The 18266-nt window shown below is 54.2% G+C and overlaps 9 protein-coding genes across 9 annotated transcripts; 2 read left to right on the top strand and 7 right to left on the bottom strand.

Moving 5' to 3' along the window:
• Position 1: 1 nt before the first annotated feature.
• On the bottom strand, positions 2-1569 carry BKA58DRAFT_393932 (uncharacterized protein). Its single transcript, XM_046171142.1, has 3 exons — positions 579-1569; positions 408-530; positions 2-355 (listed from the first exon to the last, which is right to left on the bottom strand). Exons 1-3 carry the CDS (start codon positions 1074-1076, stop codon positions 104-106), a joined length of 873 nt encoding a protein of 290 aa, XP_046020500.1. The 5' UTR covers positions 1077-1569; the 3' UTR covers positions 2-103.
• BKA58DRAFT_393930 (uncharacterized protein) lies at positions 1550-2647 on the top strand. The gene has a single exon (XM_046171141.1). It carries the CDS (start codon positions 1649-1651, stop codon positions 2582-2584), a length of 936 nt encoding a protein of 311 aa, XP_046020499.1. The 5' UTR covers positions 1550-1648; the 3' UTR covers positions 2585-2647.
• A 496-nt stretch (positions 2648-3143) lies between these two features.
• BKA58DRAFT_393929 (uncharacterized protein) lies at positions 3144-5125 on the bottom strand. Its single transcript, XM_046171140.1, has one exon. It carries the CDS (start codon positions 4662-4664, stop codon positions 3402-3404), a length of 1263 nt encoding a protein of 420 aa, XP_046020498.1. The 5' UTR covers positions 4665-5125; the 3' UTR covers positions 3144-3401.
• A 6-nt stretch (positions 5126-5131) lies between these two features.
• Positions 5132-6163, bottom strand: BKA58DRAFT_393927 (uncharacterized protein). Its single transcript, XM_046171139.1, has 4 exons — positions 6072-6163; positions 5944-6021; positions 5677-5892; positions 5132-5626 (listed from the first exon to the last, which is right to left on the bottom strand). The coding sequence occupies exons 1-4, from the start codon at positions 6105-6107 to the stop codon at positions 5363-5365; spliced, it is 594 nt and encodes a 197-aa protein (XP_046020497.1). The 5' UTR covers positions 6108-6163; the 3' UTR covers positions 5132-5362.
• Positions 6164-6269: 106 nt separating this feature from the next.
• On the bottom strand, positions 6270-7287 carry BKA58DRAFT_56995 (histone-fold-containing protein). Its single transcript, XM_046175551.1, has 3 exons — positions 7030-7287; positions 6722-6981; positions 6270-6671 (listed from the first exon to the last, which is right to left on the bottom strand). The coding sequence occupies exons 1-3, from the start codon at positions 7076-7078 to the stop codon at positions 6549-6551; spliced, it is 432 nt and encodes a 143-aa protein (XP_046020496.1). The 5' UTR covers positions 7079-7287; the 3' UTR covers positions 6270-6548.
• A 791-nt stretch (positions 7288-8078) lies between these two features.
• On the top strand, positions 8079-11208 carry BKA58DRAFT_424595 (serine/threonine-protein kinase SCH9; the record flags this gene model as incomplete). The annotated part of the gene is made up of 3 exons (XM_046172893.1): positions 8079-8741; positions 8949-9731; positions 9771-11208. Exons 1-3 carry the CDS (start codon positions 8359-8361, stop codon positions 11206-11208), a joined length of 2604 nt encoding a protein of 867 aa, XP_046020495.1. The 5' UTR covers positions 8079-8358.
• A 676-nt stretch (positions 11209-11884) lies between these two features.
• BKA58DRAFT_414872 (peptidase family M28-domain-containing protein) lies at positions 11885-13123 on the bottom strand (the record flags this gene model as incomplete). Its single annotated transcript, XM_046172513.1, has 2 exons — positions 11885-12398; positions 12510-13123. The coding sequence occupies 2 exons, from the start codon at positions 13121-13123 to the stop codon at positions 11885-11887; spliced, it is 1128 nt and encodes a 375-aa protein (XP_046020494.1).
• A 399-nt stretch (positions 13124-13522) lies between these two features.
• Positions 13523-15179, bottom strand: BKA58DRAFT_393919 (HotDog domain-containing protein). The gene is made up of 3 exons (XM_046171138.1): positions 14770-15179; positions 14312-14678; positions 13523-14228 (listed from the first exon to the last, which is right to left on the bottom strand). The coding sequence occupies exons 1-3, from the start codon at positions 14899-14901 to the stop codon at positions 13792-13794; spliced, it is 936 nt and encodes a 311-aa protein (XP_046020493.1). The 5' UTR covers positions 14902-15179; the 3' UTR covers positions 13523-13791.
• Positions 15177-17324, bottom strand: BKA58DRAFT_56935 (hydroxymethylglutaryl-CoA synthase). The gene is made up of 4 exons (XM_046175549.1): positions 17108-17324; positions 16904-17006; positions 15755-16833; positions 15177-15700 (listed from the first exon to the last, which is right to left on the bottom strand). The coding sequence occupies exons 1-4, from the start codon at positions 17165-17167 to the stop codon at positions 15563-15565; spliced, it is 1380 nt and encodes a 459-aa protein (XP_046020492.1). The 5' UTR covers positions 17168-17324; the 3' UTR covers positions 15177-15562.
• Positions 17325-18266: the final 942 nt, after the last annotated feature.

Below are 18266 nucleotides of genomic sequence, written 5' to 3'. Positions count from 1 at the left end.
ACTTCATTAATCACTCTCCACAACTACACATCGCACCACAAACCCCGTATGAACGATATTATGAATGCATTAGATTCTGCCATTATCGCGACACTATATACGCCTACGCAGAGCTAGTAGCTGAGGCGACAGGCAGGCTAACCGGCATGGGAGTACCGGAAGCTGAAGCTGTTGACGATGAGCCGCCGCCACTGCCACCACCACTGTTCTTCTTCTGCACAACCGCGGATACGACTTGACCAGCGGTGTTGGTCACGATGTCGACGAGCGCATTGAGAGGCTCGTAGTTGAAGGTCTTCTGTGTCATTCCCTGGCCAACCTGCTTTGCGCTTCCAGCGACTTCGGTCATGTTGAGCTGTGACTTGGGTTAGTGGTTGTAACTTGGTACGGTATAAGAGTATGCTTACCTTGAAGTTTCCAACAATCTGCTGAAGAGCGTCTCCGCCACTTCCCACGACCTCTTGGACGATGTTTCCAAGGTTGTCGACCAAGAAGTTGAGCGTCTTTCCGTTTTGCGTAATCGATCCAAGCTATATGCTGTTAGTTACGTTCTGACATTGAGCCATTCGAGTACTTACAAGGCCGTCAACTGCCCCGATCACTTCTCCGACCAAGTTGGTGACGTTTCCGATCAAACCGATCAAGAGAGGGTTCAGGTCCAAAGAGTCAAAGACACGCTCAACGATAGAGACCAGGTTGCCCAATCGTACAATCAACTCGAGTTCAACATCTACATCAGCAATAGTGATGTTGACCTTCTCCACGGCGACCTGGACACCAGCATTGATCTGGACAAGACCGGCGACCTTGGCGTTAAGGTTAAGATCTGCCTGAAGCTTCTCGACACCTAGTTCAATCCTTCCAACGTGCAGTTCAGGGACGCGGAGAAGCACATCCGGGGGCGAAGATCCAGTAGGCGCAACCTCTGGCGGTCTTGTAGTAGTTCCGTTACCCTGCGGTGGGGTGCTGCTTGTAGGTGCCGGGGTCGAAGGAACGCCCGATGACGACTGCGCAGAAATGAGTGTAGCGAAAGTAAGGAAAATGCTGATGAGCAGTAGGCGGATAGAGAACGACATGTTGGCGTGAGCGGCGACGACAGCAACAACAATGGCAATATTAACGAGCGAGGCAGCCGTACAAGTATCAGCAAACTACGACCCACGTACCGTTTAAAGCGATGGAATCCCGTTGCAAATCAGCGGGCACGGCAATCATGCACATGGAGTATTGCAAGGATTCCCATAATGGTAATCTCGGGTAAAGCCCCCTATGCAGCTAAACAGGGGTTTCTACAAGGCTGGAGCGCACCATCTGGATCATGGCTAAGGCATGAACATGTAGAAATCCTGATTCGCATGCGAAGTGCCGGTTTTCTGGATTTTCTATCGAATCGCAGGTGTGGGAATGGATCTCCTTAATTTCCGTTTTTCTTGCTAGCGTAGGTGGATGACGGGTAATGGAAGATGGTGCTATGCACATGATCCTTGCAAGCAACTCACTACTACTCCACCCGATGGTAGTGTTAACCGTTGTGCCCGCCCGTCTTTCTTGTCGATTGACGACATCCATCGAGTTGTTGCTTCCTGTCCTTCGCTCTTTGTTCAGCACGTCGACTTTCGGCCAGTCTCTCTTTTAACCACCAGTCAAGATGTTGTCGATACTTCCCACCATCACACTCCTTTCGCTGCCTTTCCTTGCTGTCTGCCAATCTGCATCCGATGGCTACAGTGGCTACAAGCTCGATGTGCGAGACGACGGTGACCCATCCGCCGTTCTCTACGAAACAGAAAACACATCCTCATCCAACATCTCCGCCTTGAGCCCCGTCCCAGACGTCCTCCTCAACGCCTCTGTCCACGTCGGCGAGATCTTCATCGGTGTCGACAACCTCACCGCAAAGATCAACCTCGATGCCCAGGTCCTCCAGTTGCTGCAGTTCAACGCGGGAGTCGACCTTTCCATCGACAAAGTCACCCTCCTAATCCAGAACGTCACCGCAAAAGTCTACCTCGAAGCCCGCCTCGGTAACCTCGTCCACATGGTTAGCGACGTGCTCGATAGCATCGACCTCAACCCTGTGATCGCCGAGCTCGGAAACGGACTTGGCTCCATCATCAACGACACTGCTGGTCTTGTTGGCGACGTCGCCGGTGGCCTTACTGGAGGAGGTAATGACACCTCTGCTCAAGCCAAAGCGAAACGCGACCTCGACTTCCACCAATGGGACCTCCGTAATAACATCCTTTACTCCATCAACAACTTCGAAGGCAACACCAACAAACGCCGTGTCCTCGCTCAAAACGGGGATATCGTAGAGCAGATCCTCGATAACTCTGGTACTATCTCTGCGACCACCGTTGTGGGTGATTACCTCAAGAACATGCGGTTTAACGGGTTCAACGAGAGCGTGACCTACAAGGGCGAAGAGGTCTGGGAGGAAGAGTATGTGTACGAGCCTTTCATGGGTCTTTACTCTATTTCTGGCGTGTTCAAGAGCAAGAGTAATGGGGAGGTTGTTGGCACGCAACTTCTCGCTGAGGCTAGAGGGGGCGGCAGCGCGAGCATTGGGAATGAGAAGGCGTAAGTCTTTTGATACCCACCAGCATAGTTATTCAGAGTGTTTTGCTATGGAATGTAATGTCTGAACTCCTGTGCTGTTGTGCTCTCCATGCATGCCCGCCCAGTGATTCTCCTACGTCAATCTATTTCGATCACGTCTTTGCTTTTCCCTCGTCTGCACGCCTCTCTCATCTCGCTCGTGACTACATAAACCAAAACGGATTCAACGGCGCACTAGCAGCAGCCACCGCCAAGTATTGGGAAACCCAACGGTTAAATTCCCATGTACAATCGCGTGGTCAGTTTCACCAAGGTGTCCGTGCGAGCACGCGATGTTCAGGAACCGAGATTGCCATGCACCCGCACATTCCATGAATAGGCCTGTGGGCCTAACGTTCGAGATCTGTGATCTGAGCTTTTGGATCGACGATGATGTCACGGAAGACAGGAGTCATGGACTAATGCGATCTTATTCCGTGAGATATGGCGGGGTGCAAGCATGGAAGGAAGACATTGATGCATGTCGAGATGTTAGTGCAGCATGAACGGCTTACCCGAAGAAAATTGACGCGAGATTGAACTGGTACAGAAGAAGGTTGGTGGGATGAGTAGAGTGTACGAAGAACTACACTTCGTGAAATCCTCTAGTTGTTCTTTGCATTGATTCGTTGCTGATATGCCATAACGCCATGCCATGCTGTTGCTGTAAGATGAGATGAGAGTCTTCCAACCCGAAAACCTAACGCCACATAATGCTTGAGACGAGTTGCTTCCATCTCTTTTATCCAATGCCCGTTTACATTGTGAGCTGTTCCAAGTGGTACCCATCCTGAGCCACGACCCTACCCCTCAAGCCTACCCATCATATTTTTCCTAACCTTAGTATTGACCACACCACCCACGCCAAAAGCCGGCACAATCCTACAAATCCTCGCCGCAGCACTCTTCGCCCAATCCCTCAGCACCCTCCCCGCCCTGCCATCCACACCACCAACTCTAGCCTCAGGCCTATTATACAAATCCAAGCCCAACAAATGCAACGGCGTGCTCACAAGCTGCACAGCAGCAGGCGTAACAAACTGCGCTACACTCAGCGCACCAACATACTTCTTAACCTCCGTGCCCATGCGCTCGTCCACCTTGGGCGCAAGCAGCGGCGGCAAGTTGAACGAAGCGAAAATAGTAAGACAATCGCGGACGGTGAAGAGGGCGAATGTATGCAAAGGAACAGGCCGAGGCGAACTCCCTGGCGCAGCGAAGAGCCGGGTAAACTGGTTATCCTTATACAAACACAGTGCTAGATTCGTTGTGCTTGTAGCGAGGAACTTGCTTGTCCCGCTCGTTTGCTCTTGTAAACCTTGTGTCGGCTTTACCGTCGCGGACGCTGTGTCGATGCTGTTGGCGGTGAAGTAGGTACCGAAGTATAGACTGAAGATCAAGACGAAGGGTTTGCTAGCGAGGAAGCGGTGCGGTTTCGCGAGGAGTTCGACTGCGCTTTTTCGTAGGCTGGCGCCGAGGCTGTTGCGCCCACTGGCGTTTTCGATGATTCCTTTGTCGATCATGGTTATGATGGGTGCGACGAGTGTGCCTGCGGAGCCGGCAGAGAGGGCGTCGACGCCGATACGCAGACCCAGTTTGGATGTGTTCCATTCGTGGGATGTTTCGGTCGAGGTGGTGGGTTTGCGCATCGTGGGGAGCGGGAGGTTGGGCTTGGGGATCGCAATTGAGGGTGTTGCGACTTTTGGTACGGTGGTTTGGTCTCTGTGTTCTGCGGGTGAGGGTGTTCTCACACCGCTGGCTTGTTCTTCCCCCATTGCAGCTTCCTCCGATGACTGATAAACTCTCTCTTTGTGTGCTGCATGGAATGTTTGAAGTTTTGACGGTGCTCTTTTCGCGGGCGCTTCACGCTTCAGGACTCTTCTAGTAGTTCGCCCTCTGTTTGAATACCAGGGCGACAGAGATGTCGTAAGTGTCAACACAGGGCTGGTTGTTGTTGAGGGATTTGATACCAGCCGCTGACGAAGATATCGGAGTTTACCTGAAAGTTCGCCGGCGAACAAACACCGACGTCGGAGCAAGAGCCGCCGAACGGGTATCACGCGCATTGATTGGTGCACGTCATCGGGCCCTGCATCGTTCGTTGCTCACACCCAAGTTCACGATGGGTAGCATCGGCTGAGACATGTGGGTGTTTGCTGCATGGCATGATGAATCAAATGCAGGGTCCAGCGTGGAGAGCTGGTCACGACTGACGATCCGGGGTATGGTGGGCTGGACACAACACTTGCTCTCTTACTATAGTCTGAGTACTTGACGACGTGAAGGCTTCTGGGGAACTGATAATTGAAGGGCAGGGTTTAGTTACCAAACTTGTCGGATCGATCATGATAACTTGATTTTCTGCAGCCAGGGCATGCCTACTCAACAAGCAACTCACGACTCATGCTGTTTGTATCTCCTGGGTCAGTAGGCTATCGCGGCTGCGAGACAGCAAGTTAGCCGAAGCCATTTTCCGAAAGAAAGCGATGTCGTAACTATCTACTTGATGGCGTCAACTAGCGACCGGTGATGTGTACTGAAGATGCGGAGATGGGGTGAGGAGTGGAGGCGGTGTGAGATAAGTGTAACAGAGCGACCAGGTGATGCACATGTAAAGGTCGGTCTGACCCTTGACTAGTGTGGTAGTCATGAACATAGTATTTCACTCGAAAACTATCTTAGTCTTTCCAACAATTCGCTTGCATGTGATGCGCCTAAACTCCAATACACCCTAGGAACCCCGCAAGGGACTGTTGTCTGTTTCTCAATTCCTCAGAGCACGCAGCCTCTCGGTAAATGCTTCCTCTTCTTGCTCGGTGGGCCCAACCTTCGTCTTTGCCGGTGTAGCTTCTTGGAGATCTTGTTGTAGATCTACGCCTGCCTTGTCTGCTGCCTGCGCCATCAGACGGTCTACGTCCTCTTGTGGTGTGCCGACTGCGGTTGCGGACGAGGTGATGTCCTGGTAGAGTTCGGTGGCGGAGTCTACGTTTTCGAACTGCTTCTCGAAATCGACCATGACGGAGGCAATCTAAATGTTGTCAGCGCGTCCTGATCCCAATAGCTACGAGGTTCGCGTACCCTCTCCGGACTCATAGACTTCATAGCCACGTCCAAACTCCGGTTGACCTTCATCATGTTGCCTGTAATCTGTCGCATGGTGACTGCGGTTTGTACACGGCCTGCGACGGCATCGACGCGTGAGGCGAGTTGTAGCAGGTTGAGCTTCTCATTCTGCTTGCGAATGGCGTTTCCGGCGTATATGCGGGCGATGTCGTTGTGGCCCTGCTTCATAGCCTAGGACGGGTATTAATGCAACTTCTCGGGCGGAACAAATGTGTCACAAACCTTTTCCAGCTTGGTCTTCTCGGCCTGCTCTTCCTTGCCAGCTTTGAGCGCCTGCCTGTTCAGCGACTTGGCCGTGAACTGAGGGGTGTCAGCATGTAGTTAGTCAGCGTCAACACACAGTAACTGACCTTGAGGTTGAAAAGCGCATTCTCGAGACCCGACATGATGTATAGTTTGGAGGGTATGGGTTGTGGAGTTGTGCTATGGGTAGTGGTTCGGGAGATAGGCGGTAGTGGGCAGCGCTGTGGTGGGATGCCGCTACTGGCCACGCGGGGTGTGGGCCCAACCCCGACGTCATTGGCCGTGAAACACGCGCTTCTTGTTCTCGGCGCGCATTCACAAAGCAGTGGAAGTGAGTAAATGAACTATGGTGGTGGTTGTAGTGACACGTTCGATTTCGTGTCGCTGCCTCATGGGCTTTCATCGCCTTTGGATAACGCCTAAATCTATGCTGAAAACATGGTGCATGTGTGCCTGCCCGCACCCTGGATGCCTTTGATGTGTCCCTAATCTAAGCCAAACGCCTGCCTCACGCCTTCGCAATGCCTACATAACGCCGCGCAACTCGAGCCATTATTCGTACAAGTCGTCCATGGGATATAACATCACTGTGCGGGTGGCGCGTTGAACTTGCTCGTCGCGTTCTTGAACAGCTCTTCTTGCGCAGCGATGAGTTGCTCTTCGGTCATGCCGCTCTGCTCGATCTTGGTCTGCTTCTTTTCGCGATTCTGCCCCGCGTTAGCTAGTGGTCGCGTAACATGTGATGTCGCAAACGTACTTGCTGCTGCTTCTTGTAGTCTTGCGCGACCTCGAGAATGGCTGGGACATAGTCGCCAAAATCTAGCTCTTCCAGGGCAGCCTTGACATGTTCGCAGGCTATCGTCTTTTTGGCGTCCTTCTCGGCGATTTCGTTGGCCTCGGAGGAGATGAGAGTAATGAACTCGACGCAGCATTCGATCAGAAGGTCGCGCGAATCCTTTGCAAAGGTCATGCCAGGCTCGCTGGCCAGGATGTCTTGGACAATCTTTTGGACGGTCGCTGGCGCGTATTAGCATTTACGGGGGATGCGAGTCTGGAAATGCCGACCTTTGGGCAGCGACAGATCGTCGTTGCCACCGAATTCGCGGTCAGACATGGTGGGTGGATGCGCGGCAGCGTGTGGTGTTGGCTTTGAGCTTCGGTACTGCGCGCGGTTGCAGCCCTGCTAAGTAAGAAATGCAGAGAGGCCGGGGCACGGGCCGGCTGTTTGGCCGAAGACCCTTTGCCTAGGTATCTGGCATCATCGAGCGTTTACTGTGTAACCACGGCAGCCACCCGAAATACAGCCATGATGTACGAGGCTTACTGGGTAACGCGAGTTTGCGAGGAGTGATGTGTGTCTCTACCAAAGCGCGCCCCGACGTTCCCCATTTTTATCTTATCCGCGTCATATCTTCCAGAAGGAGCAGACGTACAGCTTACTAACAGATCAAGGTGCAACCAGCAACAAAGGATATAGAGTTCTTCCTGTAGACATGGTGGGTTGTGTTTGCTCGAGTCAGCCGCAGCCTTCACATGCACCCAGTCACGGTACTGGTGTTGCTCGATAGCGACAGTGTATCCAGGGCGGCGGGCGCTATCGCAGTGCTATCGGGCCATATGTCGCTAACGTCGCAGTGGCATCACGGGTGGATCGTTGAGGCTTTTCTTCAAACGACAGGCTTGGAGCTTGATGCAGGCGCTGGCTTGAGCATTGATGTGAGGGTATTCGTGCTCCACCGGCGACGGGCGTGTGGAGGCGGTGATTGGCAGTCGTTGGGTCGCGTTCCGAGATCTTAGCCAGGGACTGTATCTCTTCCCGGCCGGTTTGGGCGATGCCGGCCCAGTGGCATGTCGGCAGAAGCAATGGCAGTGGATAACTACGTCAGCGCGTTGCACCTGCTTGGCGCACACAAATGCATGGCCGAGCAAAGTGTGGTTTTGGTTGACCTGGTCATGCTGCTCGCCGAGACAGATGACAGTGGCGGTGAAAACCGGAGGAGCTTAGGGGACTGGAGGCGGCGCTGCTAGGTCGAGGGATGGTGCAATGCAATCACGTTGAGAGGGATTGATACATAGCAAGGCCCGCAGTGAATTCCAGCGACAGTCAAGTCAGTGAGCTACACGGCGCCTGCCTATCTCGCCTGCCGGTGACGCTGCTTTCATCCTCGAGTCAAAGCCTACTACTGCAACGCCCCAGGCCCTCCCACGGTCCCAGAGTACACGTCTACCCAGTACCGCTGTACACCGCCCGCAGCCCGCGCGCCTCAAGCCTGGAAGGACTCGGACTGCCTGCCCCGTTAAAGTCCTAGAGCAGAGTTTTCGCACAGTCGTTGCAGTGCGCTTGTTTAGGGCTAAGGCCGCTCGGAGCAGCCAGCCAGGACCCAAGTGATTATTATGACTTCACGCCCAACTGCGGACCCGGCAGACAGCTCGCTCTCGACCTCCCCCCAAAGCGACACGTACTCCAGCAGCCCGTCGCGCGCCAGCCTCAGGGAAACCGACAAGATTGCTCCCCCCAAAGGCCCCGCTGTCGATGCCAGCCAGCAACGTCCCGGACTAGTCTCTCGCGCCTCGGAGAGTTCAACCAAGACCATTCGACCCCGCCATCATCTTCGCAACAAGAGCAGCAGTGTTGTTCCTACCGTCTCCACGCTCAACGTCGGCACCGCGCCCTCGATCCGCCAGTCCAAGTCACACCCAAAGTCCAACACCATGGCCCAGCACACCACGGGCACCTCGTCTGGCGCCGCCGACCTGCTCAGACAGGCCATGACACGGTAAGCGCATCCTGACTGTCATGCTGCTGCACCGCATTGCCACGCACCACACCACATCATCGCTTAGCTTGCCTCCTGTGCAGCTGTGCAGAGTCCTGACGACGTGCACCCTCGCTCTTTCCCTACATTTCTTCTCACCACTCTCACTACTCTCACTCTCACCGCCACTTTCCTGATGCCCTCGTCATCACTGCTAACGCCGCACAGAGCCACCAACGACAGCAACGAAGACGGACACGACCAGATCGGCTCCACCAGCTCCACGCCACCGGGTGCCACGACACCCAAGCCCGACCCGACGGACAAGCGACTGCCGGGTATTCTGCACAGTTACTTTGGCCAGGTTCGTGATTCTCTTATGCCCTCGCGGAAATCCTCCTCCGCGGTCAACCCCTCCCCCGCACCCGTCACTGCTCAGGTGTCGGACCCCCGAGAGAAGGAGCAAGAGCCACCAACCCACCCCAACATGCTGCCCAGCCCCGCCCCCAGTGCCTCTTCCCGAACTCCCTCAACCTCGCAGTTGGCTGGTGAAACGGAGAAGCTAACGCAAGGCGACTTTGCGCCGTTGCAACAGGCTACACCTCCCCAGACACCGCGCACCCGCTCTCAAGAAGCAAAGCCCGTGCCCTCGAATTTATCCCGCACTTCAAACGCGTCCGACGAATCCAAGGAGAGCAAAACGGCTCCCGTAGTGGCACCCAAGGGCAAGCTCTCAGTTACCATTTCTGAGGGACGGGGTCTGCGGCCTAGCACAGACCCTTACGTTGTCTGCCAATTCCAATGGGCTGAGTACATCTCAGACGGGCCTAGGCACGATGAGTCGAAGCGACCGCCCATGCAGATGAAGCGAACCGAGAGCCAGATGGGAACCCCAATGGCAATCCCAATGAAGAGCCGACAGAGCAGCAACAGCGGCCACAGCTCAGATCCTAGGGAGAATGGCTCCTTGGAGGAAGTTACAAGCCCCAAGTGGGAGCACGAGGCCATGTTGTGAGTAGCTCCTTCCTCTCTCTGTGATGATGCTGACAGTCGTAGTGACGTTGTAGGCGACCACGCCGAAATCGACGTCTCCGTCTACGACAGGGCCAACGGTGAGGCTTTCCTCGGCCACGTCCGCTTCTGCCCGAACCTTGTCGAATACAGCGAGCCATACGACGGCTGGTTCCCGCTAGAGCCCCGAGAGGGCGAGGGAGGTGTTGTTACCGGAGAGATTCACCTCAAGCTCAACTTCCAAAAGGTCGAGAAGAAGCACTACGGCCCCGAAGACTTTGAGATTCTCAAGCTCATCGGAAAGGGCACATTTGGTCAGGTCTTCCAAGTACGCAAGCGGGACACTCGCCGCATCTACGCCATGAAGGTGCTGTCAAAGAAGGTCATCGTGCAGAAGAAGGAGGTAGCACACACACTTGGAGAACGCAACATTCTCGTCCGGACGGCCATGGCTGATTCGGCATTCATCGTTGGACTGAAGTTCTCCTTCCAGACACCCTCAGATCTATACTTCGTCACTGACTACATGTCGGGAGGCGAACTCTTCTGGCATCTTCAGAGGGAAGGCCGCTTCCAGGAGGGTCGTGCCAAGTTCTACATTGCAGAGCTCATCCTCGCCCTGCAGCATCTGCACGAGCACAACATCGTGTACCGCGATCTGAAGCCCGAGAATATCCTTCTGGACGCCAATGGCCACATCGCTCTTTGTGACTTTGGTCTGTCCAAGGCCAACCTTACCGAGAACGCCACCACCAACACATTCTGCGGAACCACAGAGTACCTCGCGCCCGAGGTCCTTCTCGACGAACACGGTTACACCAAGATGGTCGATTTCTGGTCGCTCGGTGTGCTAGTCTTTGAGATGTGCTGTGGTTGGAGTCCTTTCTACGCAGAAGACACCCAACAGATGTACAAGAACATCGCGTTCGGAAAGGTCAGGTTCCCTCGGGACGCCCTCAGCACTGAAGGTAGGAATTTCGTCAAGGGACTTCTCAACAGGAACCCCAAGCACAGGCTTGGTGCCACACGCGATGCCGAAGAGCTCAAGGCTCATCCCTTCTTTGCCGACATCGACTGGGAAGCTCTAGGAAAGAAGAACGTGGTACCGCCATTCAAGCCTAAGCTCAAGGGAGAGCTCGATGTTTCCAACTTCGACCCCGAGTTTACCAATGCTCTTAACGGCGCTGGTTCATTGAACGCCCGCGCAGCCGCCCTGGCATCTGGCGTCAACCCCGCATCCACACCACTGTCACCGACCATGCAAGCAAACTTTGCTGGCTTTACCTTTACCGACCAGAGTACAATGGAGCAACAATTCGGCAACGACAGGCAAAGGAACGACGCCTTGGAGCGAATGGACGAGGATGAGACGGACGAAGTCAACTGGGACCGACCTGCTGGACGCGGAGATAGGATGTCCGGCATCGTTCCCAGCAACGAGCACGACGTCTTCAACCACGGCCAATTCGATGTATGATGAGCATATGCTCACATACGCAGCCTGCTCTTCTCTATCTAGGTTCCTCCAGGACCTGACAAAAGTTTCTGCTTTGTTCTATCTTGCCGGTACATGGCGGTACTATTTGTATGAGTCTTTTCTTGGATACCCGGAGCCTACCACACAGGACTTGGACTGCGTTCAAGTCCTTCCCTAATTTGCCCCATCGGTTGCTGCTGTCACGACCTGACGCATGGTCATTACGACACAGCCTGTGCCGACAAGGACCTGACACAGCGTCCGACTGATTACGATTACAAGATTTCCCAGAATGAGTTCAAGTTGCTGCGGTCTCCCACGCTACAGTAAACACGATGTTTTCTTTGCTGGGCTATGGGTTTGCATTGCGCTGGTGCATTGCTTTCGCTTTTTCATCCAATGTGGGAGTTCTTAATGGCACTTTCGTCGAGTTCAGGCTGCTTATTTCCGTTCTTTGTGCATTATGCGCGCGTGTCTACACGGGTTTCCTTTCTTCTTTCTGCAAGTTCGGCATATACTTACGACATGAATTCATACGCATCGTTATATCGAGGGGATATGGATCGAGTGGTATGAGGGATATGGGCGAGCCTTTTTGTACATAAAGATATGAGACATCAAGTTTACTTGTTCACGTTCGTCGTCATTACGATTCTGCTGCATTGAAGGTTCTGTCCTATGCTAACCACCTCCTACCCGCTGTCGCTTTCTCACCAGGTTCATCCCACACCTCCATCATATCCAACCACTCCAACGCAAACGCCCCCACAATCTTAGCCCAATCCCTCACCGTCGCCCCATCCAAATGCTCCCCATCATCCTGCATCGTATGCCACACCCCCGGAAACGGACTGGGGATCACATGCAAGATCTCCACCCCCTTTGCCATAAACGGCAGATGGTCATCTGATATCCCTCCATGCCCCATTGTCCCATTTACATCTGGCAGGAAGGGTGTGGATGGTGAGGATTCTAGGAGGTTCAAACTGCGTAGCCGGGACTCGATGGTGGAGATGTGCACGTAGGCCCAGTGGGTGGTGGGGAAGTAGGATGGGACGAGGGGGGAGGCGGAACCGAGGAGGTCGAGGAGGAGGAAGAGACTGATTTGGGAGAGGGGAGTGCGATTTTGGTAGAATTTTGAGGCGGGGGAGGGGGGGTTGAAGTTGGAGGACCAGTGGGTTGCTAGGGCTCTGTGTGAAAGTCAGTATACTATTTCTCAAGAAACACCATCCCGTCCTATCTGTGGCCTCAAATAACGACAGAACAGCCGATCAAGACCTTGCAAACAGAGATCAACATACCTTGCCCCATACAAACTATCACTATCACTCCAAACCTCAAACGCCTCTTCGCCGTCCAAAAACACTATCTGAACACCCATATCCATATCCACATCCCCGCCCTCCCCTAATGCACTCATCTCCTCGTACATCCGGGTTATGTAAGGATCTATCACCTTGGCCACGTACATCAACATGGCGCACGGCGCTGCACTGTCCGTTGCCCCGATGAACCCATCTGGATGCAACTTACTGTCGTAGTGCGCAACGAGCGTGAGGAGGTTGGATTGGCCGGGGGCGACCCAGGGTGGTTCGCGGCGGGCGATTAGGTTGGCGAAGGGGAGGGGGGTGGAGGATGTGGGGGTCACGGAGGTGCTGTTTTGCCAGGTTAGGTTCCAGGTGGGTAACTCTTTTGTGAAATACGAGAAGAGATGTTGTTGGGCGAGGGTTTGACCAGGGGTGCCGGGGACGCGTGGGATAAGGAGGGGAGAGAGGAGGGCGCCATCTTTGGCGTCGAGGGTGTTGTTGGGAGAGGGTAGGGCGCGGAGGAAGCTGTCTGAGAGGGGTTTGTACGCCGTTGTGGGTGTGAGAGTGAGGAGGAGTGGGAGGAGCGTGGCGGGTAGCGTGAGGAGCATCGTGGATAGTGGATGGTGGAAGTCGATCGAGGAGCGTGTGCGGTTCGTCGTGTCGTGTACCAGAGGGGGTGTGTCTGTACGTAGAATACAGAAAAAATGTCGCCTCGTCTCGCTCACACGCGCAGGACCGGCAGCCGTCGTCGAGGTCCCAACAAAGACTGAGTAACCGTACGAGATCGAACCGCAAGAGATGTGGAGATGAACAGCGCAAGTCTCTCTCCTTCTAAAGTTGCCAGCCTCTTTCTCGTTCTCCTCAGTCCGCGCACAGTTTCATCTCCCTCCCAAGGTCTCGAGTGAAACGTTTGCGCAAGTTGGCCCTACTCCATCAGGCAAACACCGAAGAGCCATGAAGCGCGGAGTTGAGCCATCGTGTTGCATTTCGTGCTTCAGTTTGGTCCCTGACGGGCGGAGGCGCCGCATCCCTGTCACACACGTGAGCTGCACGTTCATCTTATCTGATTGATTAAGTTTACGGATGGGGAACATGTATAGTGACGGAGGATCTAGCCGTTCTAGGCGGGGTAGAGGGTATGCATGTCAGATGTCTTACAGAAGAGCTCAAGACGGTATCCGTTTAGGTCTGTACTTGCTACAGCTGATACATACTCATATTCATGTGATCTTTACACGTCCAACTGGGCAACGTCTTCAGCGAAGTATATACGACCCTACAACTTCGCCTTCCCCCCCTCACACTTCACCAACGCTCTCCCATTCGTAAGCACCGTCTTCCCGCCCTCCACCTTAACCACAAATCTAACCTCCTCGAAGCCATCCTGATCCCTATCCCCTGTCCTCCACATCTCCGTAATCAGTTTATCCCCCGGCTTAACCGGCGCCGCGAACCTCGCCTGGAACTCTTTCAGGTTCTCAGGCTTGGATGCACCGAACGCTTTCAGAATAGCGTGCGCAGACATGTTCCACGAAAAGAGGCCGTGGATGATGGGGCCGCCGAAACCCATCTTCTTGCCTGGCTCCGGGTCCGCGTGGAGTGGGTTGTAGTCGCCGTTTAGGCGGTAGAGGTGTGCGGTTTCCATGGTGGTCTGGTGGACGTGTGTGCTATCGGGGGCGCGGGAGGGAGGGGGGTAGTTGGGTTGTTTGGGGCCTGGGAGGTGTTAGTCTTGTGTTATACTGTTGTAGCTGCTCCATCGCGAGCACGCTGAGCTTCAGTGGAGATAAGAGACATACCCTTCGGTCCACCCCAACCACCCTGACCAACATAAAACCCACTGCCAACAGCCCTACTATACGTCTCCCCAGTCTTCGCATCAACAAGCCTGTTCTCCGTCTCGACAACGGTCGCCTTGCCCTTGTCGTATACACCCAGCACCTTGCTCCTGATCTCGAACTTGCGTCCCTCGCTGCTCACGGGAAGTGGCTTGAAGAATTGTATCTTGCGCTCGCCGTCGAGAACGTGCTTGGTGTCGAACTTGGGGACGCCTTCGATGGGCTCGGCATTGCTGCGCGCGTAGAAGTCGATGACTTCTTGGTCCGTGTGCTTGAATGGGAGGATGATGGGGTAAGTTGGAAAGGCTGCGAAGGATGGGTGTAGTTCCTGGGGTGGTGTTAGAGTTGTTGGATAGCTTGGGGGATTGCGCTTGGGATGGATGTGTGAGGTGTGTGTAGACTGTGATGGATTGACTTACGTAGAGGAAGTGCAGTTCATCCGGGTAGGTTGCGCCAATGCTGTTTGCGAAGAGCAGGAGATCGCGCTTGAGCCATGACACCTCATACGAGGGAAACTCGAAGCCGACGCCAGGACCCAGTTCTTTGCCCATGATGAAGTTGGTGATGGTTGCACAATGTGTTGGATATAGGAAGTTTGTATTAGCGATGCGCAATTACAATGCTCAGATCAAGGAAAAGGAAGCTCAGATGTTGTCGTAAGCTTCAAAGTTCGCAGCGGGGCGGTAATCGCGACGCGGAGCTGAAGTTTGAGCCGAGGTACGATTCGTTCATCCATGGTCAAGACGAGGAACACCCCGAAAGGATTAGTATACGTCAATCCTGCATGATGCCTGTTCAAAGTAGATGAAACGAGTCTTGGAATTAGGCGCCGATGTCGGTATGGATAAGACTTTTACCTCGCTGTAGGACCATGGTAAAGTTGTAAACATCGCATTAGTCTATCTACAGTGTCGATGCCTCATTCAGAAGCCAATATTAAGATGGCACGACTCTTGTCATGCCACCATGCAGATCTAGACAATATACATGTATGATCCTTCCCATCCCTATCATCCATCGTAAATGTTCGTGTACCACGACTCCCACAACCCTGCGGTCGGCAAAGTGGGGCCACTGTCCCATACGCCAAGTGTGAAATAATGCAACCTTTTGAGTCTAAGCTGAATCATGGAGATGACTCCCGCAAATGCTCAGAATGCAAGCGAAGGAAGAAATGAAGTTGTGGTGGGTATAATGCGGTAGACAACGCGTCTACTGCTTAACTTCGTAGGAGCGGCGGAACATGCCGTCGACGCCGGTGAGGTAGTAGGTGCCGGGAACGATGGTGTCAACGCTTCCCTTGGGGGTGAAGTCCTTCTGGAGGTGAGCCTGCTCACGGAGGTTGCACATCTGGTAGAAATGTTAGTGGGCTGTTCTGTAGCAATCTAGATTTCAAGGACTTACCTCGTCGTAAACCTCAGGGGCGACTACACGCCTCTTCTCGAGACGGTTTTGGATGTCAAGCTGCTTAGCAATGTTCTCGGTGCTGCCCTTGACGGTGAAGGAGAACAAAGATGAGGCCAGACCACTTCCGTAGCTGAACATACCAATGCGCTTGCCCTCGAGGTCCTGGCTGCTGATGTTGGCGAGCAAGCTGCACAAGCTACCGTAGACACTGCCGCAGTACATGTTACCGCACTGGGTCGGGACCTGGATGCTGGGCTGGACGCGAGCCGCGTAGCGCTTCTTAGCGAGACCCATGAAGGTCTTCTCTACGGTCTTGTCGCTGACAGAGGTGGCGTAGTCCATGTCGCGAAGCTCAGCGGGAACCTCGGAGAAGATGGGGTTGGAGGGGTTGGCGAGGTAGTCGTTGTAGAGCAGACGCGCGTACGACTTGGCGACGAGCTTGCAGGTAGGTGCGTGGAAAGCCATGTAGTCGAAGCGGTCGAGAGCAGTCTCGAGCTCGCTGCTGCCGTTTACGCCGTTTCCATTTTGTTGCGACTTGAGGGTCTTCTCGCGCTCGTTGTAGGCCTTGTAGCAGGCATCGACAGCCTCGGTGTAGCAGCGGACGGAGAAGTGGCCGTCGACGACAGGGTACTCGCTGGTGAAGTCGGGCTTGTAGAAATCGTAGGCGTGCCTGATGTAGGAACCGCGCTGGCCAGCGTCCATGACAATGGGCGCGTTGGGGCCGATGAGCATGGCTACGCATCCAGCGCCACCAGTCGGGCGAGCGTTGCCCTTCTTGTACAGCGCAATGTCTCCAGCGACCACGACGGCGTCACGGCCGTCCCAGGCCGAGGACTCCATCCAGTTGACGGAGTTGAAGAGCGCGTTGGTTCCTCCGTAGCAGGCGTTGACAGTGTCAACACCCTCAATGTTGTAGTTGCCAGACTCCTCGAAGAGCTGCATGAGCACCGACTTGACCGACTTGGACTTGTCGAGCAGAGTCTCGGTACCGACTTCGAGGCGGCCAATGCTCTTGGGATCGACATTGTACTTCTTGAAGAGGGAGGTGACGGTGGTCAGGGCGAGGGAGTAGATGTCTGGGTGGAGAAGCTGTCAGTTCCTCTTCTGGGTACATGGGGTCGTGCGAGCAGAAAATCTTGGACTCACCCTCGCGGTCGTCGCAGAAGGACATCTTGGTCTGGCCGAGACCAATGGTGTATTTGCCCTGGGAGACGCCATCGAACTTCTCGAGTTCGGCCTGGTCAACGCACTATGGGCGAGTTGTTAGTGGGTGTTGTTGTAGAGAGCGTAGTTGCAGCGGGCGCATGTGCATTGGGACGGCGACTACCGCCCACCACAGCAACAACGTACCTGGCTGGGGAAGTAAAGCTCAATGGCCTTGATACCGATGTTGGAGGGACGAGCAGCCATGTTTGCAGTAGTGTATAGTGTTGTGTGAGGAGCAGAAAGGGAGTGTGTTGGCGAGGGAGGGGAGTTCACCGCCTTAAGTACTTGACGAGTAAATCCTACGCGACAATGGCAAGGTGCAGTTTAGTAGCGGCAATCAGTTTCGTGGCAATGCTAGCACGCCGTGGGTACAGGGCTCGAAAGGGGACAAGTAACGGGTTTTGTGCAGACCTAGCACTCAACAATCCTAACAGCGGCCCACGCGCTCCCAGTGTTGTGTCTGCTAGTCCCTGAGATTTTCGGTACATTCTTCTCGGGGCATTCAGGGTCTGGCTGCGATGACCGGCAGCATGGCGGGGCTTTCGTCTGGCGAAAAAGAAACGCCTGCATGCCGCTTTCCTCGCTTCGTCCCAGGTGCATGTTTTGCGAACGTATATCTTCACTTCACTTCATCGCGCCCCCAGCATCGTGAGTTGGCCCTTTTCCACCGGGCGGCGGACGTACTCGTCGACAACCTATCGCCGTGCTTCTTGGCATGCAGGGATTTACTAGCTAGTCAGGAACCATCAGCCCATCACAACAAGTCCCCCCTAGCAACCTCATCCGCGATACTCGACAAAGATGGCTACCTACCGACCTGCCAGAACACAGCCTCCACAGCATGCGTAATGCCGCGTCACGATGCTGCGGTATCTGTGTTGCATAAGGGATTGCAAGGTATCTGATAACGTCGGACGAGAAGGCCGTCATTGCTTTGGACCCGAGTTGCCCATTATGCTGATGGCATCACACATCTTCAGTAGAACTCGGCCGAAAATGAGGGTATTCACATTTGGCCAGGCTGCTGCCTAGATTCCCGTGGTCGCTATCCGCGATGTACTTGGTGGGCGGGATGATTTTGATAGGTAGTAATCCACCGAGATCACTTGGCTTCTTCTATGGAAGATGGTATCGTAAACGCATATAAACTCTAATTCCAGCTTGCAGTCATGTTCTCGGACGATCAATGATAAAAAAGCAGTTCAGGAGCATCCTAAGTCGGATAGGGGATGTCAAGCATGGCCCAGGCTTCAACTGACGAATGGAATCGATGCAAGTATCCGGGAGTGGCGTAAGGATGAGA

The sequence above is a fragment of the Alternaria rosae genome, assembly GCF_020736505.1.
Source record: "Alternaria rosae strain MPI-PUGE-AT-0040 chromosome Unknown BKA58scaffold_12, whole genome shotgun sequence".
NCBI lineage: Eukaryota > Fungi > Ascomycota > Dothideomycetes > Pleosporales > Pleosporaceae > Alternaria > Alternaria rosae.
This window is presented reverse-complemented; position numbering and strand designations above follow the sequence as displayed.